Source organism: Peromyscus leucopus, chromosome 16_21, assembly GCF_004664715.2.
Source record: "Peromyscus leucopus breed LL Stock chromosome 16_21, UCI_PerLeu_2.1, whole genome shotgun sequence".
NCBI classification, from domain to species: Eukaryota; Metazoa; Chordata; class Mammalia; order Rodentia; family Cricetidae; genus Peromyscus; species Peromyscus leucopus.
In genome coordinates, this window is record NC_051084.1 from 14,796,907 (window position 1) to 14,824,784 (window position 27,878).

Sequence of the window (27,878 nt, forward strand, 5' to 3'; positions counted from 1 at the left end):
CTTGCAGCTTTGATAGATACTTGATCAAAGGAACTCAAAGGCTCATGGTTTGAGGGAACAGAGGTCACCATGGTGGGAAAGGTACAGTGGCAGGTGGCTCCTTAGCAGTGGGAATATGCAGCTCATATCTGAGGGCACAGGAAGCCGAGCTTAGCTGGGAACTATACCTGTCAAGATCCACCTCCATCCATCCAACCCACTTCCTCTATCGAGGCCCCACCTCCTAAAGGGTTCCACATGTGGAGATGTTCACAGGCTCACGTTAAAACCCTAACATCACTCTCGACATCTGAACTTCAACAAAGTCTGTCTTCCACAGGCGCAGCACACTTCACCCCATGTGCCAACGGTCTCCATCAGACTGGGGAAGTAGTACCTTCTTCTGATGTCTTGTATGTCTGGGAGCAGACCCATGTCCTCCCACCCCAAGAGCAATGTTCCAGACACATGGGAGTGACCAGATGCTTACTAGGGCAATCCATGGGACAAACCACGGTTCCTGTTCTGGGCAAAGAGCTGTCGGGATGAAACATGTAAACTCTTGATTCGGGCCTGGTCATAGTACCCTACCTCGAAATACAAGTTGTTTAGGGCGACACCCCACAGGAAGGCCTTGGACAAAGGTGAGTGTTCATGGGGCTCTGTGGCCGTGGTGCTGAGCATCTCCCAGGCATGTAAACACAAGCCAGCCAGCCAGTCCCACTCCATCCAGAGGCACTGTGGACACACAGCTTGGAGACCGGTCAGGTGACCCAAACAGGTCCCAGGGCTGCACCTCACCCTAGGACATTTAACATTACCCATGGCCTGATGCTGGGACTCAGAGGGTTGTAGCTAGATACCGCTCACTGGCTATCAAGAGCAGAGAAAGGCAGAGCCCACAAGGCTCGCCAGAGTGACTGGAACAGCTCTCTTCCCTCATGAAGCTGCCCTCCCTCACTGCTGTGTCTTTATGCTCTAAAGTTTTGCTTATCACCAGTGATAGGAACCTACCTCAAGGACATGGGACTAGCATGTTTAGAAAAGAAACTGCAGGGGCTGGAGAGATGGCTCAGCAGTTAAGGGCACTTGTTGTTCTTCCAGGACCAGGGTTCAACTTCCAACACCCACAGGGCAGCTCATGCCTCTAACTCCAGTTCCAGGGGATCTGACACCTTCACACCAAAGCACATAAAATAAATTTAAATAAATTATTAAAAAAAGAAAAGAAATTACAGACGAACCAATACTGTATCACTACAAATTTTATTCAGAAACCCATCTTTGTTTTTTTTTGTTGTTTTTTAAAAAAAAAATCCCATTATGAACTGGCTTGTCAACCAACTACAACACTGTCTAGCAGACACACGATAAAAACAGCTCGGCTCAGAATCGCCCAGATCTCTCTCGGTCTCTCGACCGCCTCCTGTCACGCTCTCGTCCTCCACCACCTCCACCTCCTCCGCCGCCACCACGCCCACGGTCTCTGGATCGAGAACGCCGTTCCCGGGATCGGGACCTGGATCTATGCCTGGATCAAGGACAAGAAGACGGCATCAGAGCACAACACTGACAGATGAGGCCAGCAGCTTCAAGCCAAGCATGAGACGCACCCCAATTTTTTATGCTATCTTTAGGAAGGATGCACCTCCAAACCCAACATGTGTGATATGATATACTCAGTATCCTATAGCTTTTACAACCAACCCAAATGCTGGGGGAAATCAACAAAACAGAGGCAGGATGGGCAGCAGTGAGGCCTGGATGCACACCCAGAAGACAGCTACACTGACTTGCTTCTCATAGCCCTTCTCCAAGCTGACCCATTCCTTGGGAATTGCTAGGCAGAGTCCATTAGGCTAATTTTTAGGGAGGAAGAGTTGCTTCTTGCTGACAATCGAAGCAATCCCAATAATATCTACTTCCTGAGCTGTGTATAACATGAGAATGGGAGGGCTATCTAGACAGAACCAGTGAACTCACTTAACTTACTGACCCCGCTCTGTGACACAGGGCCAGGAACAAGAGCACAGTGTCATGTCAGCAATACAGTGGGATGGTCCCACGTATGAAAAACCAGACAAGCTGCACACCATCAGAAATCCCTGCAGGCATGTGCAGGTCTGGAACAAAGGTGTCCCCTGTAGAGCAGGGGGTGAGCTTCTCCCAAGCATTTTGTATTTGAAGTAATGCACCAGGATCTGAACACACATTAGGGAAGAGGCAGCCCCAGGCCTGGTTTTCCTTTGGCAATGGGAAACCTCCCACTTCACCATGCACCCAGAGGACTCACTTCTTGCGCCGGCGCCCATACAGCTCCCGTCGCAGCTCTCTTGAGATGGGTTTCAGATGCATGAAGTTGCAAAAGCCCCCTCTTGTGCACTCTCTGTGGGTCAGATCCAGACACGTTACACGGTGCCCACGTGACTGAGCCCCACCCACCACACCAGAGCGGTGCTTATACGTACCCCATCTCATACTGGCGGCAGCAGGCTTCCCTGAAGTCAGTCACTGGGGACAGCTCGGCATGGATTGGCTGCCCATTAAACCAACGGTTATTCAAGTCGATCACAGCTTTCTCTGCATCCTCCTCACGTCGAAACTGAAAAACCAAAACAAAAAGTGCTTGCCAGCCACTCCATTCCTGTGTCGCTGATGTTTAATTCCCCACCCCACCACTGTTACACACATTCTCTGAGGCAAACACTTATGGACAGATGCAGTAAAACCTCGCCAATCCTTCTCATGACAGACCCCCGGACAACCTAAGATCACACCAAGTGTTGTCTACCTTTTCAAACCCAATCCACGAAGGGCAAATGTCAGCTTGCTCCCACAGGGAGTTATTTCAGAAAAGGAAACAAAGTACACAGACTAATCTGTGCCAGTCCAAGCAGCTTCAACCCTGGTTAGTACTCTTCACTAAAGCCACAGCCACCAAGATGGCAGCTCAGGACACCCCACTCGTCCGTACCTTGACATACACGTTCCCCACTAGGTGGTCTCCCAGGTTATCACAGACGTTCATCTCCTCAACCTCTCCGTACTTCTCTTCCATCTCAGTGAAGACTTCCTGGAGGGGAACATGGGTTGAGGAGCTCTGTGCACAGCCTAGCATCTCACAGCCACCCTCCCACCCTGCGCCCAGGCACTCACCTCAAAGAATTCATCATAGTGCTCCTGCATCTCCACGTCGCTCACAGCACCTGCAGTCAAAGACACCCAGCTGGTGAGAGCTGTGGCCTTGCTGTCCTCAAGCTCAACTGCTACAGTGACTGTCTAGAGGACGCCAGGCCAGCTGCATGCTACAGGAGCACCGAACTGTTTGTGATTTGGAGTTGCTGAGATCTTAAGTGCCCACCAGCCTCAGTCCTGGCTACCAAAACCACAGCCAGCTTTAGTAGGTACCAAAAGGGTCACACAAAGTTCAAGGAAAAAGGTGACTCTTGGATCAAGACCTTTTAAAACAAAAATGTCTTCCTTAAGGCTGGAGGCCAGGTAAATACACTGATTTCCCCTTTATTAGGTCAAAATGGAAGCTGAAACCAGGGTGAGTGATATAAAGAGCTCACGTGCCAACCACTGAATGCTACAAAATTCTTTCTGATGTGACCGAAGCCCAAGCCACCAGACTTCAGCCTTTTGGATGTCTCTCTGTACATAGTTAGACCTTGTTGAAGGTGTTCCCAACCTCTGCACCAAGGCTACTCTCCATGAGCCATGCAGTAAGTGACGTCATGGCTGCTCACGAGCACTGTTGCCCAGTCTCAGGCTATTGCAATGATTACTCCCTCGACCTCACTCCGAGACCCCACAGAATTGGATGTCAATAAAATCACGTTCCAAACACTTGGGTGAGGAGGTGGCAAGGGCCTGATGAGGTTTGGGGGCCGTGCTGTTCAGGCTGGGTCTTCAACAACACCTTCTGTGGACCGTATTCCTGGACAAGAGGAGAGCTCACAGGCCACCTGCCTCTTTTGGTGCACCACACCAAGGGCATCTGGCTGGGGCAGTATCTGGGAGCTCATTCAAAACTCATGGTATCTGAAGCGAAGATCTAACCTATGTTCTGATTCTGACAACGTCAGCTCCCTTTCTAACCTGTCTGGGGTTGCGTTAGTTACTTTGAATTTCGAGGAAATGATGTGGCCTGAAAACTCAAATTTTATTGAATGTGCTGGGCTCTCTTGACAAGAGCCTGCCCCACATGTGGTACCGGACCAAGCCTTCAGGAATGCCCCACCCTGCCTGAGAAGGAACAGGTCCCAGGCAACAGCAAATGGCTGAGAAGTCTGCTCCACAGGCAGCTAATGTCAAGGCCTTCTGTCTCTGGGAGAATTCGGAAAGGAAAATCCTCCCATGCTCAAAGCTCTCAGTCTTGGCAGCTCTGAAATCCATTTGGTGGCGGTTTAGACCGACAATTGCTTACTCTGTTCCATTTCCCAAAGGCCGAGGGCAGCCCACCCAGACACTGGCCAGACAACACCTGTGGGCTCAGTATATCCTGAATACAACTAGGAAATGACTTTTCTGGAAGAAATGCTCTTCTTCAAACTGAGCTTTCTCTTTAATTTGTGTATCTGAAGTGTATTTTTCTACAAATGTCAAAGTGGTAACTCATTTGCTCTAAAATGAAGGGTTAGTTTCATTTACTTTCTACCACCTGGACTCCAGGAGTGGTAGAGTTCCCAAGAGCTGACAAGTCAGTTGACAGTATACCCAAACACACTGTGGAGTGCAAATGGACAGCAAACACAACATCCTGTCAGTAAGCGGAGTCCCCAAGTAAACAAGCAGGCAAAGAACAATCACTGTTACCAACCACGGTTTCCATTTGCTATACCCCAGGGCAGGGACAAGAACAAACGTTACTTCATAAAGCCACATACACAAACACCTCCCTCCTCCTCCAGATCTTACTTCTAAAGATAAAATAAATACACCAAGTATTTGAACCGAGGATTGCCAGGTGAACGCTATCTCAATTAAGAAAGCTCTACTGTCAGGTCAGCACCTCAGCGGGGAAACCTATGAAAAGCCCGATCCACAGACACGTGCACCAGAGGCCTCCCAGCCTGGCCAGCTCCAGCAGGCGGTGGCCCTGGGACCATTTATTACCCAGGGTAAGCCAGCCAACAGATGGAGTTGCCCTCAGAGGTGTGCTGGATTTAGCCTGTGGCCATCCAAGGGGAGTCTACCTTGGGTTTGGACGCGCCTGCACCCCAGTATCCCACTGTAAACAGTTATCACTTAAGTATAGTCATTGCCAGCACATGACGAATCTGCAGCGTTTACTGACACCAGTGTAAGCTGCTGCCCCATCGAGCATCCTTCCTTCATTACCAAATGGAGCACACTACCTCCTCAAGCTTGAGGTGCTTGCTACCTATGCAAAGTGGGTGGCTGGATCCGGAGCATCTCTTCTGCTGAGTGCTCATCTGGTTAACACACCTGCAGGGGTGCAGCGGGAACACTCAGGTCAGTGCGAGCTGCAGACCCTCACCTGGGAAACACTCAGAACAAGGCCCTCACGCAAGAGCATGACCTCTGACGTGCAGAGTGTATGGAAATGAGGCTAGTGAGAGATAAAATCTGAAAATTTTTAAGCAATTTGCACTCAAGTTCCAGAAAATGAGAGCCATTCAGATGCCACTGCTCTTCAGAGGGAAGAGCAGACCTCGAACTCAATCCCAGTGCATCCCAGGGTGACGGTCCAAGTGCGGAGGGAGCAAAGAGCAGCAGTCCCAACTACTTCAAGGGTGCCCTCGCCAGTCCTGCCATCCTCTGCCTAGGGACAGGAGTCCAGCTCTCCGGCAGGTCAGTGGGGGCAACAGCTCCTGCCACTCTAGGAAGGCGGTTCTTGACACTAGCACAGCAGACCGGGTGGAGTGGACACTGAGCTCTGACACGCAAGCCCAGGGGACCAGGGAAGGAACTTGTATGAACTTACAGCGCAAACCGTCAGCAGACTGGGAAGAGTTTTGAGGGTTACGGTAAATGTTCAAGAGGGCAATGGTCTGAAATACAAAACGCAACAACTTTATATTATGGAAATTGAATGTACACACTTAACCGGCTGCCTGTGACGATCCTTCAGTTGAGTCGGTGCTGAAAAGAGAGCAGGTTATTGCCCTAACGCAGAGGTGACCCCTTAGTTGGTGGCTGTCTTGAACTACGCTAACACTGCAGTGCTGGGAGATCTCATGAGATGCCAATATCGCACTTCTGCCCACAGCGGACTCTCCACTGCCAAGTGCCAGCCAAGCAAGGACGGCACCGGCTCTTAGCTGACAGACTGAGGAAAAGCTCACACCTGCGACGAACTGAGCGCTGTACCAGAGAAATACAATAATCTCATGTCATGAAATCTCCACTTCCTAGAGGAAAAATAATGGTGAAATCAAACCCACACTTACTGGGCAACTTACCTTAAGATTCCTACATTTTAACTTTACAGAAAGAACTTAAGGAAGGCCAGGGTTCAGTCACTGTAAAGCCGCAATCGGCTACCCGGGTGAAAACCCGCTTCCTGTGGGCGGACACTCTCGTGACAAATGTTAGTCAACAGGAGAGGCCGGCCAGTGACTTTCCCTAGGAGAAGCGCCTCCTGAGCGCGGCCCCTGTCAAGTTCTGGCTGTGCGCCCCGCGGTTCCAGCACCGTGTCCTGTTTGCAACAGCTCTATGTCAGCAGCTCAGAGCCAGCGTTAGGTCTCAATTAAGAGTGGGCTCTTGAACACCATCGTTAAAAAAATTTCTCCAACTGTGGGACTTACAGTGTGAGCCGTCAGCCGTCTGTGCACTGTTTTGGGGATTACGATAGATGTTTTGAATCAAGATGGTCTGCGGGGAAAAAAAAAATAAAAAGGGGAATTCTACTGGCTGCTGTGCATATATTAGACAATTGCAAAGAGACAGTTTGTTTGCAAACGGTTAACGTTTGTTTGTTGTTTTTCTCACAAGTCAGACACTTGTGTCTTGTGCCAAGCACACCAACACCATCATATTATGAAAACAGAGTTTGAGCAGTGACTTGGGGCAAGTCAGCCAGCAACCAAGAAGGAACTGGATCGTTCTTTTGAGTGGTCCCCGACACCAATAATGAGGTGCTTCCATACAAGAGAAGAGAACACTAACACTTTCTTGTACTTCAAGCCAGCACACACGAACATATTGAAAGGTCACATAATCATCAGATCCCCACACAGTTATCTCTCTTAAACAAAGGCATACTTCAATTGTATGCAGTATTCAAGGTCTCTGGTCTCATAGCAAAACAGCCACACCAGTTATCATGGATACCTGACTCTTATTTACACTTTCTTGGTGGGTCTCTGTTTACATAATACAATAGTTAAAACATTTGCTCTTTTGCGATCCTTCTTTTAAGGAAAAAATCCTTTTAGCCTTTGTGCTTTAACGGGATCAGCAGACTTGAAACCTTACACTGTACCGTTCTTCTTAAAATCAAGTTGTCTGAAAAAACAAACCATGTTTAAGTTAGTAAGCTAATAATATAGTACAGCAATCTCACGTCCATATCACTATGAGCATACAAAGAAACCCACCCTGAATCACACTACAATTATGCTAGCCAACAGACTGTGTGACCCAGAGCACAGTCTCAACACCGGGCCAGAAAGAAAGCTGTTCTAAGTGCTCCTCGGACCAGCCAGCCCAAGCCCTGCCTGTGCTCACAGGGTGTAGGCAAGGAACAGTGTTTGGGACACGTGTGCTGCTGGAACCCACCTGGGAGCAAGGCTGCAAACATCAGACCACACGCCCTTACCACTGAGCTAAACAGTCCTACCACCCTGGGTCTGCACCTCCAGAGTTCGCCAGAGCTAACTTTACCAAGCTTCCTACTGGGGGCGTGCTGGCGAATGGATGCCGGGTCCCTGCAGGTCTCCCTGTCCTGAGGCATACAAGGGCTGTTCGCTGTAGGGAAAGCAGTGTGAAGGGGCGCTATAGTTCCCTCTGACTGTCACCCCAACTGAGGTCATCATCACTGTAATGCTGAGCTCCTTTAGGACACGGAGCCCTGCCCTCCCTGCTTTGTTCTAGGCCACAGTGCTCGGGCCACTGGAGGCAACCATGGGACAGTAAAGGCCTTCTGCTCACGAGGGCTGAGAACAGTCTCTCTGCCCACCACCTCACATGCCAGTTAACTACCACAGACACACTAAAGGCATGCAGAGTCGGCAGCCTATAGCCACTGGGTCAGGTGGGAGATTTTGTTAATAGTCAAACAACACACTTAGGACACAACAGTTTAAAGCAGGTAGTATTGCTTTGATAGTATTAAAATTCACAAAAAGAAAGGGACATCATTGGGGTCATTAGAGGACAGATGCCTCCTACACTAACCATGGTTAGCCAGGGATAATTGGGAAGAAAAATTATTGTGTTCTCCCCTCTAAAAACATACAATGCTGTGGTTCCTGGGGGCTTATAGTCTACACCAAGGTCCCTTTCTTCTATCGCCTTGTATCAACTGGCTAATTTCTTAAACTCCCAATACAGTATGTAAGATGGGCAAAATGTGTAAAAGAAAAACTGTATGCTAAAAAAGATGTATCCGAAGCTTAGAGGGCTGCTGCAAGCAGGCCTGGGCTGGAGAATGAACTCAACAGCCCAATTTAGACAGACTCAGCAACCTTCCAATCTCCGCCCTCTTAGTTCATTTAGCAAGCCTCTGCTGGGACCAATCCTTGCCTCCCCCTCCCAGCCCTACCAAACCAAATAACATGGGACTGAGTCTAACCTGGGCAGACCTAGGTCTAAGATGACAAGCACCTCTCAGTGAACTGGACAGACCCCCGGGGCAATTCATGCCCATCTTTATCGTTAAAATTCTATGATCATGATGCGCCCTGAAACTGTGTCAAAGTGTGGACCTCTCTGGGGTACTAGAGCACGCTGGGCCCACCGACAAACACCCATGCCAGCATGCCTTGCCCAGCGACTGCATCCTTCTGCGTTTATCTGAAGGGAGAACAGGGCGGTGAGCCCAGCCTCAGCCAAGTCTCGACCATATTTTAAGAAGCTAAAGCTAAGAACAGCAGGACTTCCCACTGGGGTGGGATGGGTCCATCACCCTCTGCAACAAGTGCAAAAGACAACTAGGGAAAAAAGGACTTGCTACGTCCGAGGAACGAACATCCATCGCCTCAGAAAAGCGCAAGAACTTTTGACAGTTTATGTGGGGAAAAAAAAGGCCCAACAACACACAAACCTGGCTAAAGGTCGGTTTATTGTGCAACCGAGAACATCTGTCTCCATGACGACATGCTCCAATTTTGAAATAAAATGAACAGTTGACTCTGTAAGGGAAAATAAGAACTGATTATTTCTGGGAAGGTATGACGAAAACATCATTAACACGATCCTATTTCCTAGCTACTTTTCTTCCAATCACAGAAGTTAGGCAGCTCTTGGTGGCTGTGTTTCCTCTTGCAGCTCCCTACAGAACGCTCTAATTCTAACCTGCTTCCTGTTGCCCTAAGCCCCACTCTCTGGGTCCTGGATGTTGCCACCTATAAAATGAGGACAATGCAATGAGGCACTGTTCCAAGAACTGAGTGAGATTATGTATTCTTATTCACAGGCCTAAGTGCTGTCATTATCTGAAGAAAACACAAAGCAAAGTCCAGGTTCTCTCCAAACTCAGGTTTGGAGAGGAAAGTTCTTTGGAAACCTCATTGCAAACATGCTATTCGGAGACCTAGCTTGCCTCAGAAACCATTCAGGAGCACGTGCCGGCCACAAAGCCTCTTTAACACTGCTCAGATACTCCATGAAAGCACAAGCAACAACACTCATCAGATATCAGGTGCTGGGTGGTCTGCAAGATCTGTGACATCAACTTCTACTTGATGCGGCTTTCCTACTGGGTTGTCAGCTGCAGGGGGAGGAATGCTGTTCCACAGATACCGTTAGCAAGAGCCACATGCTTAGGTCTTCACTCTGAGGGAAAGACTGAAGGTCTCAACCTCAGGGAAATCTGGAACTGTGAAGAGTTATCCTCTAGTTATGAGCAGACAGCAACAAATACAGTAGAGTCTGTGAGTTTATCGGGAGAGGAAAATGATTGCGAATGACCTCCTTACTTCACATAACCTCATTTGATTAGACAGTATCTCTTTAGAAAATCAATTGAGGGCTGGAGAGATGGCTCAGCAATTAGGAACACTGGCTGTTTTTCCAGAGTTCAATTCCCAGCACCCACATGGCAGCTTGAAACTGTCTGTAACTCCAGTTCCAGATGATCTGACACCCTCACACAGATATACATACAGGCAAAACAACAATTCACATTAAATAAATAGTTTTAAAAAAGGGTGTCTGTGTGTGTGTTGGGGGGGATCAACTGACAATAAAGAGCTTGTTGGACAAACTTCTGGCTGAAAACACACAATGGTTCCACATCAAACAGCTCTCAATCCTGCACTCTCAGCAAGTACTTTTGCTTCAGTTAATGAATTATCTAAACTACTGAAATAAAACTACAAGGAAGCCGGGCACACACCTCTAATCCCAGCACTCGGGAGGCAGAGGCAGACAGATCTCTGAGTTTGAGACCAGCCCGGTTTAGAAATCAAGTTCCAGAACAGCCAGGGCTACACAGAGAAACCCTATCTTGGCAGTGTGTCGGGGTGGGTGGGGGAGTACAAGAAGAAGGGTGATTTCTACCAGACAACTGAATCTAGGAAAATACCATAGTTTATAAATATCACAGCTAAATCTTTGTTTGGAAAAGACCCATACTTTACTTCTTAAAAATCCAAAAAGTTGCCGGGCGGTGGTGGCGCACGCCTTTAATCCCAGCACTCGGGAGGCAGAGGCAGGTGGATCTCTGTGAGTTCGAGGCCAGCTTGGGCTACCAAGTGAGCTCCAGGAAAGGCGCAAAGCTACACAGAGAAACCCTGTCTCGAAAAACCAAAAAAAAAAAAAAAAAATCCAAAAAGTTGCCAGGTGGCGGCGGCACATGCCCTTAATCCCTGTGAGTTTGAGGCCAGCCTCGTCTACAGAGTGAGTTCCAGGACAGTCAGGACTGTTACACAGAGAAACCCTATCTCAAAAAACCAAAACCAAACAAACAAAAAACCCCTAACAACAACAAAACCCAAAAGTTAACAGGCACCCCATGTTTCTGTTACAGATGACTGTTCCTCCTGAAATAACCTAGATTAAAAAAAAAAAAAAAATCTGAATTTTTTTTGCTGAAATACCCCTTCACTACAGACATGAATGCGGGGCCACAATTACTATGCCCCTGGTTTTTAAGTCGCAGCCTTTAGGCACTTCCTAAAGACAGCCTCTCGGGTCGGAACTGTCATACACATTTCACTCCATTCCAGGGCATCATCTCTGTGACCTCAGGATTTAGAAAATGCACTCTCAGCTGGGCGGAGGGGGTGCACACCTTTAATCCCAAGGCTCGGGAGGCAGACTCAGGCAGATCTCTGTGAGTTTGAGGCCAGCCTGGTCTACAGAGCAAGATCCAGGACAGGCACCAAAACTATATAGAAAAACTGTGTCAAAAACCAAAAAGAAAGCCGGGCGGTGGTGGCGCACGCCTTTAATCCCAGCACTTGGGAGGCAGAGCCAGGCGGATCTCTGTGAGTTCGAGGCCAGCCTGGGCTACCAAGTGAGCTCCAGGAAAGGCGCAAAGCTACGCAGAGAAACCCTGTCTCGAAAAACCAAAAAAAAAAAAAAAAAAAAAAAAAAAAAAAAAAAAAAAAAAAAAAAGCACTCTCCCATAGTATTTATTTTATTGAGACAAGGTCTCTACGTAGTTCTGGTTGTCCTGTAACTTGCTATGTAGACCAGACTAGCCTGAAACTCAAGAGGTCGTCTGCCTTCCTCTGCCTCTGGAGTGCTGAGACTCAAGGCATGTACACCACATCTGGCTTTGAATGTTTATTTTAAAGTACTTTACAGGTTTTATTTTAAATTATGTACATGTGGCTGGGCAGTGGTGGCGCACACCTTTAATCTCAGCACTCAGGTAGCAGAGGCAGGTGGATCTCTGTGAGTTCAAGACCAGCTTGGTCTATAGAGTGAGTTCCAGGACAGCCAGAGCTACAAAGAGAAACCCTGTCTGAAAAAAAATCAAAAAGCGTATGTGGGGGTGGATGTGTATACCTAAGCGCAGGTGCCTGTGGTAGCCAGAGACAATGGATCTCCCCAGATCTGGAGTTACAGGTGGTTGTGAGACACCAGATCACTTGAAGCATATTTGGGGAACCAAACGCCTGGCCTCCAGCAGTTCACACTCTGAACCACTGAGTCATCTCTCTGTCTCTTTACTATATTTTAGACTTCCTTAACACAACACATACAGCCTTCCTCCATGACTTCCTGAGAACCCAAAACTTTATTCCATTTCTCTAAGACTGGCCTAGACCTGACACCCAGTAAAATGTCTCTACAGTGACTGCCGATGTGGGCAGGAGACTCTCAGAATCATTCCCTCTTGCAAACACAGCAGATTCTATCTGTATAAAGGTGCCTGATCCATCCTGGAAAGTAAAACACTTTCAACAGTGAGACCAATGTGGCACCAAAAATGTTATCTATTGCAAATACAGGCTTTCCATCACAGATACCTGTATAAACCTTATACGAGATTCAAGAACACCAAAATGGTGACTACTTACTCAGAGCAGATTAAGCCAGACACTTAATCTTTAGGTTTTCAAGGTAGGAATTATCCTTCAAAGCATCTGAAGACATTTCCTTTAGCCTAAACTTCAGCCAGCACACTGGAAATGAGTAGGTGCCACGATGGCATACAAATACAACCGGAATTATTGGGTTTCCCCCACCCCTCTGAACCCATGCAAACCTTAATTTAAACAGAAAAGCAGGTCCGCCAACGCTTAGGGCAGGCCAGGGGTTTACTCCGTCGATACCGCTCCCAATGATCAGCCCCGGCGACTGAGTTTTAGCGAGGATGGTGCCACCGCACTTCCGACACGACACTCAAAGCTCAAAGTTCCAAGGAACGTGTTAACTCGCCGCAGAAGCCAGGGCTGCAGTGGGGGCGCGGCGTGGAGCAGAGTCCCGCGCGGAACCCGGCGCGGAGCCCCGTGGGGCGCGAGGCCCAGCCCGAGCCGCCCGCCAGGTCCCGCCGCCCGGCCCACGAGGCAGCGGCGCCCAGACGCGCGAGGCCACCAGGGCCTCCCCGCCCGCCACGTCTGAAGGCCGCCATCGCTTGCCTCGGCTGGCACCCGTTGCCCATCGCCGCCCGGGCCCAAGCCCCGGCAGGCCGCCCCTACTCACTTGTCTTTCTCGGTGCCGAAGATGGAGGCCAAGTATTCCGCCATTTTCCAGCGGACGCCTCCGACACGGCAGCCGACGCTGCCTACTACCCCGACGTCCTCGGAAGACGTCACCGGACGCGACGACGCTCTCCACGCCCGTCGTAGCGGCGCCGGCCAATTGGGAGAGGCGCTGCCTGCGCGGGGGCGGGACGAAGGGCGCACGGAGGCACCGCCCCCGACCCTGGCGCCTGCGCACTCCCTGCCGCCCGGGCGGGTCCCGCGCGCTGCTCGCTGCCTGGGCAATGAACTGCTGCTCCGCGCGTGCTCAGCGCCGCGGTTTCCCGCTCCCGCCGCTGGGACCGCGCCTTCTCCCTTTGCTGGCCCCCCTGCCCCAGGCCTCTCACTGGTGCGGCTGTAGACAAGGGCCCGTATCCGGCTTCCTGGAGGGATTTAAACCTACAGCATCCCTACAGTCACCAGCAGTGTGACCAGTCTTCTGTCCTCCCACCCGTCCGTTCACCCCTCATTCATTAATCCACCCAACTATCTACTCATGCCTCACTCCTTAATCCACCTATCCGTGTCACATCTATTTATCTCTTATTTGGAGACATTCAGAGAACAAGCCCTGGGACAGGTATATAGACACAGACTACTGTGATGTTTGTTTTATTGTGCGTGTTTTGTTTTTCTCCAGGAGAGATGGTCTCATGTATGCAGTAGGCTATATGGCTACTATGTACAGCTACTGATGACCTTGAACTTCTGATCTTTCTGAACCCCTACTTCTTGAATGTTAGGGTTACAGGTGTGCATTACCAATCAGGTTTATGTGGTGCTAGGGATCAAGCCCAGAACTCTGTGTGTGTTAAGCAAGCACTTTACCAACTGCGCTTCATCGCCAGCCTTGGCTGCTGTGATGTTTAATCTTCAAGTCAACTTCACTAGATTGTGGAGAAGAGACATCTCTGGGTATGTCGTCTGTGAGGACAGCAACAGTCACTTCATACTCCTTCATACATTCCCCACCATGATGGACTCTATCCTTTCAACTATGAGGCAAGATAAACCTGTAAGCTGATTCTTGTCAGGCACTAGGTATTGCAACTGTAAAAGTAACTAATTCACCTGGGATGGCAGATGCCCATTTGGAAGTCCCAGCAATTGGTCCAGCTGACAGAGCCTTCGAAGAACACAGAGACCTGATGATATCAGTTCCTGCTAGTGGTCCTCCAGGGCTCCCAGGCCCCTGAACACACAGTCACCTTTCCACTTCTTGTCTGTACACTCTTACTTGTATGCCTTTTTTTTTTTTTTTTTTGCCTCCTGAGTGCTGGGATTAAAAGCGCTCGAACCCCCATAACCCCTACTGACTGGCTAATGTTACCTGTACACTGTATTTCCATCTAGAACTTGATACTGGGTGCTCATGAAACCACAGCTACCATCCTCAGTGAGTGGGACTCTGTGTATATTATATCTGACACTTCTCCTAAACTGTGACTATAGGGGACAGAGAAAGCATCAGTCCCCTAGAACTGGAGCTACAGATGACTGTGAGTAGCCATATGGGTGCTAGGAATCATATCCTGGTCTTCTGGAAGAGCAGCCAGTGCTCTTAACTGCTGGGTCACCTCTCCAGCCCAAACGTGTGTGTATGCTTTAAAGGGTTTTTTAGAATTAAATTTTCTGAGATAGGATTTCACTATGTTGCTCAGGCTGGCCTTCAAGTCTGGGCTCAAGTGATACCCCTGCCTCAGCCTTCAGAATAGCTTGGATACAGGTGTGGGCCACTGCACCTGGCTAGTGTGTTTTAATTTTCAAAATGTATTTGTCTTTTTGTGGCCTGGGGCATAATTGCACTATGAATATATTTTTAAAAATTAAATGAATAAATATATTTTTTAAAAAGCCAAGCCGGGTGGTGGTGGTGGTGGCGGCAGCAGCAGCAGCAGCAGCAGCAGCGCACGCCTTTAATCCCAGCACTCGGGAGGCAGAGCCAGGCGGATCTCTGTGAGTTTGAGGCCAGCCTAGGCTACCAAGTGAGTTCCAAGCGCAAAGCTACACAGAGAAACCCTGTCTCGAAAAACCAAAAAAAAAAAAAAGAACCCCATTGCTCACTGGGAGGACTTGCAGAAATGCTGTTTTTACCAGAAAGCAGCAAATATGAATGAAATCCCTCTCATTTAGGAGGCCAGAAGAAGCAGTCTAAGTTTTATAGCAATGATAATGACCAAGAATCATTGAAAAATGAAAAATTCAAGCTGGCTTTGGTACTAAACCTATAATCACAGCTACTCTGGAGGCTGAATCAGGAGGTTCAAAAACTCAAGGCCTTCTTGGGCAACTTAGTGACTGATTTCAAGTGCGAAAAATTTTAAAAGGGGCTGGAAAGCTGCATGTTAATGCACACATTTAACCTCATGCTCAGGAGGCAGAGACTCCCAAGGGCCAGCCTGCTCTACATGGGTAATTACAGACCAGACAGGGCTACATAGTGAGATCTTCCAAAAAAGAGGGAGGCATGCTGGGCATGGAACTCGGTGATACAATGCTTGTTTATCATTCATAAGGCCCCGGGTTCAATCTCCAGTTTGTTTGTTTTAAGATACAGATAAATGAGCTGGGTGGTGGCGGCACATGCCTTTGATCTCAGCACTCAGAGGTAGAGGCAGGCAGATCTCTGAAGTTGAGGCCAGCTTGGTCTACAGAGCAAGGTCAGCCAGGGCTACATAGAGAAACCCTGTCTCGAGGGGGGAAAAAAAGATACAGCTAAATGGAATTTATAAGTGCATATGTGGGAATATCTTTGCCAGTATTGGAGCTGGCAATGAGGATGCCACCATATGCCAGGGAGTGAGTGGTGTGCTGGTCATGACAAGCTGCAAAACAGCAGAAGCAGTTGAACTTTAAAGGTAAGCATGAATATGAAGAAGTGCTGAGAAGGGAAGCAACCTGCCTGGATGGAAAGTTTCCTACCCAGAGACAGCTGAAAACCACACCGGCAGGTTTGCTGTGAATCTGCCGCATGAAAACTAGGGTTTGAGCACGTGCCAGGCACTGAGGAGGCAGCTTGCTGGCTGCGTTTCTAGTCAGGCAGGGTGGGCTAAGAGAGGGACAACAGGTGCCACGGTGAAGCTGGCAGGGTGGGAAAGGCCACAGGTGTGAACGCAGGCACTTTGCCTCCCATGCGAAGGAAACCAGGAAACGGTTCCTGCCTGGCTCTTGTGTAAGTGCCATGAATTCCTAACAGATAAGCTGGCGCGGAAGAAAACCCAGCCTTTGGTATTCTGCACAGCCACTCGACACCATCCATCCGTTCCTGAATGTCTTTTGAATAGTCATGTTTCTGACATTTGCTTTCCCTCTCTTTGTGAAAGGGGGTTTTATAGCCGGTAAGAAGAGGGAAGATAAACACCTTGGGAAGTATTAGGATGTCCCACCACTGACAGATAGATATTGGCACTGCCTTTGCAAGATCAATATCAACACCACCGCTTTCACATCTGCAAGTGTTTAGACAATCGGTTAGCCCCATCAGCACGTGCTTGCATAGCCTCTGGGCCAAAACAATTCTTTTTGTATTTATTTATTTATTTATTTATTTATTTATTTATTTATTTATTTATTTATTTTTGAGACAAGGTTTCTCTGTGTAGCCCTGGCTGTCCTGGAACTTACTGTGCAGACCAGGCAGACCTTGAACTCAGAGATCCATCTGGTCTTGCCTACCACGTGCTGGGATTAAAGGCATGCAGCAGTACCACCACGCTCTTTCTGTTTTTAAAGACACTACCATATGTCCCAGATTGCCCATGAATTTGCTATATAGCTGAGGATGTCCTCGAACTCCTGATCCTCCCGCCCCTGCCTGTGTGCTAGGATTGCAGACCTGCACCACCACTCCCGGGCTTCACACGTGATAGGCAAAGGCTCTACCAAATGGACTACATTTCCCAGGACCAGGGGTGGTGGACTGCCTTCCTTACCTCCAAAGCTCATCACACAAAGACGCAGGAACAGAAAACATTGCACTTTTTTTTCTTTTTGGTTTTTCGAGACAGGGTTTCTCTGTGTAGCCCTGGCTATCCTGGAACTTGCTTTGTAGACCAGGCTGGCCTCAAGCTCACTGAGATCTGCCTGTCTCTGCCTCCCAAGTGCTGGGGTTAAAGGTGTGTGTCACCACTGCCCATCTGAGAAAACATTGAATTTATACAAAAAGCACCTCACATTGTTCTTGGGTGGTGAAGAACTTGCTAGAATGAGTTAATCATAGGTGAGAATGAGGAGGAGTGGAAGGGAGAAAGGTATGGGGGTGGTGGGGGCTCCCACAGACTGTATGGTAATATCATGTGACCTGCTTGTGCAAAGATTCTGGGTAAGCAGGGCACACTGGGTTCTTCCATTGTTTTGTTTTGTTTTGTTTTTGGTTTTTTGAGACAGGGTTTCTCTGTGTAGTTTTGGTGCCTGTCCTGGATCTCGATCTGTAGAACAGGCTGGCCTCGAACTCACAGCCTGCCTCTGTCTCCCAAGTGCTGGGATTAAAGGCCACCCAGCTGGATTCTTCTGTTGTTATTTATCTATTTTGATTTATTTATTTATTTATTTATTGAGATAAGGTCTCACTATGCAGCCTTGGCTGGCCTGAAATTCACTATGTAGACCAGGCTGTCCCCAAACTGACAGTAGATCTGCCTGCCTTTTTCCTTCCTTGTACTGATATTACAGCAGTGTGCCACCACACCCACCCTGGAATGGCTGTGTTAAAAACATCCCAAGTCAGAGCCAGGCAGTGGTGGCACACAGCTTTAACTCCAGCACTCAGGAGGCAGAAGCAGGTGGATCTGAGTTTGAGGCCAGCCTGACCTAAGAGCAAGTTCTAGGACAGTAAGGGTCACACATAGAAACCCTGTTCTGAAAACAAAACAAAACAAACAAAGAAAATAGCCCAGGCCAGCCATGGTGGTGCATGACTTTAATCCCAGCACTCAGGAGGCAGAGGCAGGTGGATCATTGTGAGTTTTGGTCTACATAGTGAGTTCCAGGACAGCCAAGGCTACACCCTGTCTCGAAAAACCAAAGCAGCCTAGGTCTGGACCAGTGGTGTGTGACTTTCATCTCAGAATTCAAGAAGGAGGTCCAGTAGAATCTCTGTTAAATCAAAGTCAGCCTTCATGGAGTAAGACCCTGTCTCAAGAACCAAATCAAACAATAATAGTAATAAAACTAAAAACTAAAAGAGAATTAGACTAGCCCAGTCATGAGTCTGATGACTTGTCTCTTTGGGTGGAACACTACCTTTCTGGTGCTGCTTCGTACTTAAGACTCCCCTCAGATCCCTCTGATGCCCACCCCCAGCTGTGGGACCACCAACACTTGTCCCCGATGGCTCTTAAGCTATCAATACAGACAGGCAGCCGGGTGTGATGGCACACATCTTTGATCCCAGCACTTGGGAGGCAGAAGCAGGCAGATCTCTGTGACTTTGTGGACAGTCTGGCCTACAAAGAGAGTTCCAGGACAGCTAGGGTTACACAGAGAAACCCTGTCTCAAAAAAATAAAAAAAAACAGAAGGAAGAGGAAGAGAAACGGGAGGAGGAGGAGGAGGAAGAAGAAGAAGAAGAAGAAGAAGAAGAAGAAGAAGAAGAAGAAGAAGAAGAAGAAGAAGAAAGATGATGATGATGATACAGACAGGCATTTAGCTTCTACAGAGCCCTCCTATGTCCAAAGCTTTCCCAGGAATCAATATTAGAAAAGTTACAGTGTGTGGTTACCTTATAATTTATCAAGTCACTTTGTTGCTATTTAGGTAGTAGTGACCCGATAGTCACCTGGAAGCCAGATATAACACAGTCCCTGTGCTGTTTATCTCACCTAGCGAGAAGAATTTAGTTGCAAAAATGTCAATGTGTTTGATTTGGAATCCTAGCCCAGGACCTGATAGGGGTCATGAAATAGATACTATTTGTTCTTAGTTTTCATTCTGCACTGGACAGTTTGTTTCAATGTTTTCTAAAAGAATATCCTTTATCTTCTATTTCCATGACCATTGCCAATGAGACTTTGTAACTATTTGTATCAAGATGTATCCTCTTAGGGTTCAGCAGCAGGGCAGTTCTTAGTTATCTGTAACCCTAGTTACAGTGCCCTCTTCTGGTCTCCTTGGGTATTGCATAGACATTCACATAATGCAGGCACACGCTTACCCAAACATAAAATAAAAATGACAAAATTAGGTGTTACAGTTTCCTTAAAAAGTGACCTGCCTTCCCCTCCTAGAGTTTGGCACATCCAGAATTTCTTCTGCAGGGAAATGTGACAGAGTGACTTTGGTGCCATTCCGAGCCTAGGTTTCACAGGACTGGGTTCTTCTGTCTTGGAATCCCAGCTGCTGTGTAAAGTGCCCGGCCAGCCTGTGCCATGTGAGAGCCTATCTGTGCCGTGGAGGATACCCAGCTGAGTGCACACTGACCACCCAGCTGCAAGGCTTTTCAGACTCAATTGAATACCGGTTTCATTGTTGTAATGATGGCGGGGCTGCGGCCGAATCCCGCCTGAGCCACGGCATCTCTTGGCAACTGCTGTTTCAGCCTTCCTGGAGGACACAGGGAGAATCAAATCAGGAGCCGGCAGTTCCCGAGACTGCTGGGAGCCGGCATGAAAGAGCTGCCGGGGCAGGTGAATGAATGCACACTGGGCAGCTGCCAGGTCACCTGAATAGGAATGGCATCCTGATAGGACCTCCCTCCCCCAGATGACCTGGTGTCCTGTGCTGTTTTTGCTGGCTGGAGTTGCTTCCACAGAGTGTGCCCTTTCCCATGTCAGAGGAGAAGGGATGAAGGTGAGGTGTGTGTGCTGGTAACACACACTTCTCCATGACACTGTCGACTTGCAGATGAGAAGGGGGGATCACCTTCCCCTGTGCGAGCGAGACGTGCTCTGATGACTTAGAATCGGCAACGAGCTGGTGCTGGAGTGGTGGCTCAGCTATTAAGAGTTCTAGTTGCTCTTCTAGAAGACCAGAGTTAGAGTCTCAGCACCCACACAGCAGCTCACAACCATCTGTAACTCTAGTTCCAGCGAATCCAATGCCCTCTTCGGATCTACTTGGGTACTACACACACACATGGTGCATGTGCTGGTGAAGTACCCACAAACACACAAACTAATTAATAATAGAATTGGAGAAAAGCCCCAAATCAATATCAGCCCACCTACCACACTAACAGTGCCCTCACCAGGCAGGGTAATAAGCTGCAGGAGATTTTTCAGAAGTCAGCACTTTAGAAAGGAAAAGCATCGGCCAGATCCTGGTGGCTTCCAGCTTGTCTGTCCTTCGCTCCTTCCTTGTTCCCTTAGGAGCACTTCCCAGAAACCCTAGGGCTTCAGGCACTGAGGATTCCAGGACAGCAGACTAGGGTCTGGCTTGAGGGCCAACCACGGCCAAGGAAGACAGACAGCCAGTGAGAGCGATCCTAAGTCCTGCTGATGTGTGAGTTGATGCTTAAAAAATGCAGAGAGCAGGCCTGTAAATTTGGGGTGAATTTGGGGAAGGTCTCTGGTAGGATCAGGTGGGCTGTGACTTGGAGAATGATGCTATTCTAAGGCCACCACTGAAGAGTTTAATGAGAATTGAAATCTGATCTATGATTTTTTTTTTTAAATATTTGTTGTTTATCTTGAGGTTGGTGAATCAACCAGATTGTCCTGGAACTCAGCCTTCCTGGGGCAGTATAGAAGGTACGGAAGACCATGCAGATATGAGAATGAAAAGAAGCCTCTCATTCTGGAGTTTTTCCAAAGCCTCTTGCCAGCGGAGACTCAGGAATTTCAGCACAATTAGCATTTGCTGGGCAGGCTGCCAACACCACGCCATTATTCCTTTTCTTAGTAATGAATGTCAATCACTAACAATTGCATCCACATATAGGATGCATTCTGGAGACTGCCCCCCCACCCTTGGCTGCTCTCCTTTCTTACAAATCTTTTTCCATATTTGCCAGTTAGGGTTTTATGTAGTGTCCCACAGACTTGATTTTTTTTAAAAACTGGTTTTGTAAAAAATCAATTTTTTAAAAATTTTAGGTGTATGGATGTTTTGTATGCACGCATGTCTGTGTGCCACTCACATACCTGACGCCCAAAGAGGCCAGAAGAGGACAACAGGACCTTTGGAACTACAGTTGCAGGGTATTTGTAAGCTACCATATAAGTGCTGGGAACTGAATTTGGGTCCTCTGGAATAGCAGCAAGTTCTTTCAACCACTGAGTCGTCTCTCCAGGCCTAAAAAATAATCTTAAAAAGTGTTTCCTTCCAGGCAGTGATGGCACATGCCTTTAATCCCAGCGCTCAGGAGGCACAGGCAGATCTCTGAGTTCGAGGTGAGCCTCATCTGCAGAGTGAGTTCCAGGACAGCCAGGGCTACATAAAAAAAACTCTGTCTCAAAAAAAAAAAAAAAAAAAAAAAAAAAAAAAAAGCCGGGCAGTGGTGGCACACGCCTTTAATCCCAGCACTCGGAAGGCAGAGCCAGGTGGATCTCTGTGAGTTTGAGGCCAGCCTGGGCTACAGAGTGAGTTCCAGGAAAGGCACCAAAGCTACACAGAGAAACCCTGTCTCAGAAAAACAAAACAAAACAAACAAACAACAAAACAAAAAAGTGTTTGCTTGTTTTCTACTATTTGCGACAATCCCACTTAATTGCATGGCCATTTTTTAAGCTAGATTGTTTGTTTTCTTCAGGTTTAAGTCTTATTTTATTTTTATTTATTTTTTATCTATGAAAGGGTATTTTTTTTATTATTTTCTTACAGAACATCTTAATGAATACACCATTTGCATTTTCTCAGCTGGCAAATAAGACAAAAACAAAATTGCCTCGATGCTTGGAAAATCAAGAGCTGTCACCTGTCTTTGGGGGGATCCGGTTTCTTACGGCGCCTGTGATACTGTCCGTGAGGGTACCAGCGATGCTTTGTGGTGAAGAACACCTTGCTGAGCTGCTCTATCACGGGGCCTTGCTCAAGTTGTTTGCTTTTTCCTTCTAATTAGGTTTTCAGGACTTGTTCCTGTGTTTCTTCATTATTATGCAAAATATCAGGTTGAGGGATAGGTTTGGTGTGTTCGTAGGGGATGTCCACAGAAGGGTGGTAGCACACTATTGTCCTGCCATCAGCTGTCAAAGCCAGCTCTACCTTGCAGTTGTAGTCCTCTGGAAGAGAAGAATATGTAGACTGTAGCACAAATCTTAAAGAGTCTTATTAATGAAATCAAACCTGAGGCCAGTTATTCGGGTGAACGCTGGAAGATCAGAGAAGCAGAACAAGCCACAGCTTCCTCGCCTTGACAGTTTCACAGCTGATCCTGTTTCCTCAGACTGGAAGCTTCTGTGTCCTCATCCCAATGGCTCTCAGCTGAACTGCTGCTCGAAAGCTTGAAGCTTAACCAGCTAAAAGCCTCTAGTTCCTGGTCCTCACGCCTTATATACCTTTCTGCTTTCTGCCATCACTCCCTGGGATTAAAGGCATGTGTCACCATGCCTGGCTGTTTCCAATGTGGCCTTGAATTCACAGAGATCCAGAGGGGTTTCTGCCTCTGGAATGCTAGGATTAAAGGTGTGTGTGCCACCATTTTCTGGCCTCTGTATCTAGTGGCTGTTCTGTTCTTTGGCCCCAGATAAGTTTATTAGCATGCACAATGTTTCGGGGAACACATTACCACCACAGTAGACTTATGACAGACACTAGATAAAGCTCCATTTTGGACTGGAAGTAAATATTTCCAGATAGTTCTGTTTGATGTCACCCACTGGACTGCTGACGCCATGGTCCTTATCGGGCGATTTGAAAAATATTGTGAGGAGAAATCGCTTCTAAAATCTGTTTCTAGGCACACAGAATTTCATTCCTCAGGCCAGCCATCTTGCCTCCCAGGTTTAAGTTTTAAGTTTATTTATTTACTTTTGTGAGTATCTGTGTGTGTGTGTGTGTGTGTGTGTGTGTGTGTGTGTGTGTGTGCACCCAGACAGATGTGAGGCTGCCCAGGGCTGGGGGAGGACAGCAGGGGATGGCTGATCATGGGTGTGGGTTCCTTTTGGGGTAATGAAAACATCCGGGGACTTGCTGGGTGTGGTGACTCACACCTATAATGCTAGGACTCAGAGTGTGAGAAAAGATGGTTGCCACATGTTCAGGGTCATCTTGGGCTACATAGTGAGTTATCCTGCAGCACATAATGAAACCCTGTCTCAAAACAAATGAACAAACAAAATCCCCCCCCCCCAAATAAGCAAGTAAATCCCGAGAATGCCCTGGAACGTGGTAGTAGGGGAGGGGTGTATGACTCTGTTCCACTCTGAACGTGATGCACCACTTACTTTTAAAGGTTGGAGTTGATAGTGTATCAGCCATGTCTCAATACTAGTGCTTGAAAAAGTAGAGCTAGGGACTGGAGTGATGGCTCAGAGGTTGAGAGCACTGGCTGCTCTTCCAGAGGTCCTGAGTTCAATTCCCAGTACCCACATGGTGGCTCACAGCCATCTGTAATGAGATCTGGTGCCCTCTTCTGGCCCGCAGGCATACATGCTAACAGAATACCGTATACATAATTAATAAATAAATAAATCTTTGAAAAAAAGAAAAAGAAAAAGTGGAGCTCGAGATGCTGGGGAGGAGATGGGTGGGGTGGTTCTGGGAGAGAAGAATCTAGAAGCAGGAGGAGCCTGGTGGCAGACTAGTGGACACTTAGGAAGGACACTCCGGGGAGTTTTGGCTGGGCTGGTGGCAGAGGCCATGGGTAAGAGAGGGAAAGGTTTTGGTTTGGCAGACTGGGTATAGAGCAACCGTGGCTGGTGGGTTTCTGCTGGGGCTGCCCCCTTCCCACGAGCGCAGGTTAACCAGTTGCTGCAGCCTGCCCAGGCAAAGCTCATGTGGGAAACCTGGTCCCCAGTGCCACCGTGTGGAGAGGTGGGGCATTTCCACGGTGTGAACCAGGAGGGCTCGGCTTTGGTGACCAGAGGAGCAGGGTCCTGGTAAAGCTGTCTTTGTCTGTCTCATGCTTCTTCTCTGTAACAGCCTTTCTCGGACCACCAGCCCCCAAATCACGACACGGAGACTTCTTATTAGTTAGGAATGCTCAGCCTTATCTTACGTGTGTCCCACTAGCTCTTAGAACTTAAATTAACCTGTTTCTCTTCATCTATGTTTTGCCTTAGGGCTTTTTACCTTTCTTTCATTCTGTATGTCCCACTCTGTGTCTGTCTGTCTGGCGGCTGCCTGGCTGGCACTGGGCATCTCCCACTCTTTTTTTTTTTTTTGGTTTTTCAAGACAGGGTTTCTCTGTGTAGCTTTGCGCCTTTCCTGGAACTCACTTGGTAGCCCAGGCTGGCCTCGAACTCACAGAGATCCACCTGCCTCTGCCTCCCGAGTGCTGGGATTAAAGGCGTGGGCCACCACTGCCCGGCTGCATCTCCCACTCTTTCTCCTCATTCTCTTCTCTCAAGCCAAGATTCCTCCTCCTACTTATTCTCTCTGCCCACCAGCCCTGCCTGTCCCTCTACTGCCTAGCTATTGGCCACTCAGCTTTTTATTAGCGCAATCAGGTACCTTATGCAGCAAGGTAAAACAGCAAAACATCTTTACATAATTAAATAAATGAAGCATAAACAAATGTAACACATCTTTGCCTAGTTAAAGTAATATTCCTATAACATTTCCTTTTCCCTTTCCCTACCCTTCTGCTTTATGCCCTGCTGTGGTATGACGTGGCACCAAGACCTTTGTCAGGTGCCAAATCCACACTCTTGGATTCTCATCCTTTAGAACCTTGAGCCAAATAAATCTCTGTCCTTTATAAGTTATTCAGTCTCAAGTAGTCTGTTACAGCAATAGAAAATGCGTGAAGATGTGCCTGGATAGCCATATGAAGTATGGTTGTTAACATGACTTAAGACTTGGGTCTGGGACTCTTTGGATCTTGGCTCATTGCCACCACAGGAAGTCATTTGGTCAAGAGAATTAGTATCTTTTTTTGCTTGGTTGTTGTTTTTCATTTTTTGAGACAAACACAAAGTTTTTCTTGTGTGGCTCTGGCTGTCCTGGAACTCGCTCTGTAGACCAGGCTGGCCTTGAATTCACAGAGATCCTCCTGCCTCTGCCTTCAGAGTGTTGGAATTTAAGGTGTGTGCCACTGCAGCCTGGCCGAGAATTAATATCTTAAGGTCAGCTTTCCCACCTGTGCTGTGGGGACAGCAAGTGTCCCTCCTTTGGCAGGTGTGGCTCATCTTAAGTCGGGTGGGGCACTGTGAGGAAGGGTGTTAAAGCTGCAAGATTCTAGGGACCTGTTTCCTCAGATCCTGCCTCGGCTCCTTATCCATTGGACTACCTGAAGGATTTGGTGATAAGGTTGGGCTCCTTGAAGTCCCTTCTCAAACCCCAGCTCTGTGATTCTGTGACATGGAGCCCCACCAAGTCGCATGGTCTCTAAAAAGCTGTGAAATCTTACCACCCAGTGGGCGTTCGAGAATAAGATGGAAGGTTCTCTTCCCTTGTAGGTGGCATGGAGGTCCTTGTGCTCACAGATAAGCCCCGAGGGAACCTGGGATGTTAGTTAGCACACAGGGTTGTTCTTCAAGAGGATTGTGATACCCGCTGTCCTCCCAGAAGGCTGGGATGAGATGCGCATTCTAGCCTGGTGACCTTTGCATTATCTGTGTATCCAGAGACCACACCGGACCCTCCCCAAGGCCCTTATTATAAGCTTGCCTTTTTCAGTCAATCTATGGAACCCGTCTTTATGGAAGATGTCACAAGTACTTTACAAAGAATTTTGATGTAGTCGTGTCTGGTCTTCATTTAGCTTGCTTTATTCTTCAAAGAGATTTATGTGTATGCTTTATTGTACACATGGGAATGATTTAATTATCAGCAGAAAAGTTTTCACCAAATTGTGCTGTGCTTAAATGTGCCTAAAATAAACCGTTCTGGGTCAGACCCATGACGTTTGAGCCAACACCGGCTACTTCACTGTGTTGGGCTGAACTGCCTTCTCGCCTTCTTCAGATTGTCGCTTTGCTGGCTGCAGAAATCACTGTGACCCCTGGATTCCCTTTACTTCATGGGGGGGGGGAGCCTCGGTCTGAAGGTCATCACAGTCATAGTTGAGGGTGCGTGATCCGTATCATGTGGCCCAGTGAGATCTGCTATTCCTTCTTTGCCAGGCTAAGGATGGAACCTGGGGCCTCTCTAACTTCAGGTGAGTACTCTTCCCCTAACCACGCATCTTATTTTATAATTATCTGCAGCTGGTTAGATACTTCTTTAAACCTTTACTAAGGTTGTGGTTGTGTGAATGAGAACGGCCCCCATAGGCTCATATATTTGAATGTTTGGCCTCTGGTTGGTGGAACTGTTTTGGGAAGGATTAGGAGGTGTGGCCTTGTTGGAGGAGGCGTGTCATTGGGGGTGGGCTTTGAGGTTTTACAGTTCACACCAGGCCCAGCCAGTGCCTCTCTGCCTCCAATCTGAGGATAAGATATAAGTGATTAGCTACTGTTCTAGGGACATGCCTACCTGCCTGATGCTGTGCTCCCTCTCACCATAGTCATGGACTAACACTAAAACTGTAAGCAAGCCCCTCATTAAATACTTCCTTTTATAGGTTGCCTTGAGCTGGAGAGAGGGCCCAGCGGTTAGAGAAGTTTGTTGCCTTTCCACAGGACCTGAATTTGATTCCCAGCACCGACATTGGGTGGCACATAACCACCTGTAAGTCCAGGTCCAGGGGATCAGATGCCCTCTTATGGCTTCTGTGGGCATCTGAACACAAGCGGAATGCAAACACATACCCGCACAAATAAAAAGAAATCTCACAAATAAAATAGCTGGGTGTGTTGGCGCACACCTTTAACCCCAACGCTCAGGAAGCAGAGGCAGGCAGATCTCTGAGTTGGGGGCCAACCTGGTCTACATAGTGAGTTCCAGGCCAGCCTGGGCTACACAGTGAGACCCTGTCTCAAAAAATAAAAAATAAAATAAGCCCTTTCTCCCCTAAGCTACATTTTTCAGGGTATTTTTTTATCACAGTGATAGAAATGAAACTAAGACTCCGTCTGTCTGTCTGTCTACCCACTTAGCTATCTGTCATCTCCCTTTAGTTCTGTTTCCCTAGGGACTCTTCACAATGGCCTCAGGCAGACGCCCAAATGAGGTGGCGTTATAGAGGCCTGTTGCATACATCCTCCACGGTACAGCCCTAACCTTAGTCCCACGAGTCAACAGCACAGTGAAGCCTCACACGGTCACGGTGTACACTCCACAGTCAGGGCCGGACTTGCAGCCGCTGTCCTGTTTTTCCTGCTCCTCAACCTCGTATTTTAGAGTAAAGCCTGGACTTTGTGCCAGTTCACCCCTTCTACCTCAGGTATTCTTCTGGAAAGAGCGAGAGTTTCTTCCAGACCCCCATGGCCATCCGTGGTCATACCTGACATTAGCGATGACTTCCAAATAATGAATAATTCCAATAATTCCCCGCTTGTCTCATGAGTGCTTTTTTGGGGTGAGTTAATTTCCCCCGGGCCCCACACCTGGCTTTGGTTATTGTGTCTTGCAAACATCTTTGCAAGTGGCCTTTCCTTTT

At 48.0% G+C, this 27,878-nt stretch overlaps 1 protein-coding gene and 1 pseudogene across 4 annotated transcripts; both read right to left on the reverse strand.

Annotated features, from left to right (window-relative positions):
* Positions 1-1,226: 1,226 nt before the first annotated feature.
* Positions 1,227-13,383, reverse strand: U2af1 (U2 small nuclear RNA auxiliary factor 1). Of its 4 annotated transcripts, XM_028885073.2 has the most exons (9): positions 13,264-13,379; positions 9,212-9,299; positions 6,753-6,819; positions 5,930-5,996; positions 3,136-3,185; positions 2,954-3,052; positions 2,448-2,581; positions 2,273-2,365; positions 1,227-1,510 (listed from the first exon to the last, which is right to left on the reverse strand). In XM_028885073.2, exons 5-9 carry the CDS (start codon positions 3,163-3,165, stop codon positions 1,366-1,368), a joined length of 501 nt encoding a protein of 166 aa, XP_028740906.1. In that variant the 5' UTR covers positions 3,166-3,185; positions 5,930-5,996; positions 6,753-6,819; positions 9,212-9,299; positions 13,264-13,379; the 3' UTR covers positions 1,227-1,365. The 4 variants fall into 4 exon arrangements, with proteins under 4 accessions (XP_028740906.1, XP_028740904.1, XP_028740903.1 ...); XM_028885071.2 differs by lacking the exon at positions 5,930-5,996 and having other exon boundaries at positions 13,264-13,383; XM_028885070.2 differs by lacking the exon at positions 6,753-6,819 and having other exon boundaries at positions 13,264-13,381.
* An 8,704-nt stretch (positions 13,384-22,087) lies between these two features.
* LOC114704008 lies at positions 22,088-23,069 on the reverse strand (annotated as a pseudogene).
* Positions 23,070-27,878: the final 4,809 nt, after the last annotated feature.

What these genes read in the sequence shown, in the direction of transcription:
- U2af1 (XM_028885071.2), bottom strand. Translation starts at nt 13,307, where the DNA reads ATGGCGGAATACTTGGCCTCCATCTTCGGCACCGAGAAAGACAA. An exon ending in TTCGGCACCGAGAAAGACAA is followed by an intron (nt 9,300 to 13,263) that starts GTGAGTAGGGGC and finishes TTTCCCTTACAG; the next exon opens with AGTCAACTGTTCATTTTATT. An exon ending in TATGGGCGCCGGCGCAAGAA is followed by an intron (nt 1,511 to 2,272) that starts GTGAGTCCTCTG and finishes TCCTTGATCCAG; the next exon opens with GCATAGATCCAGGTCCCGAT.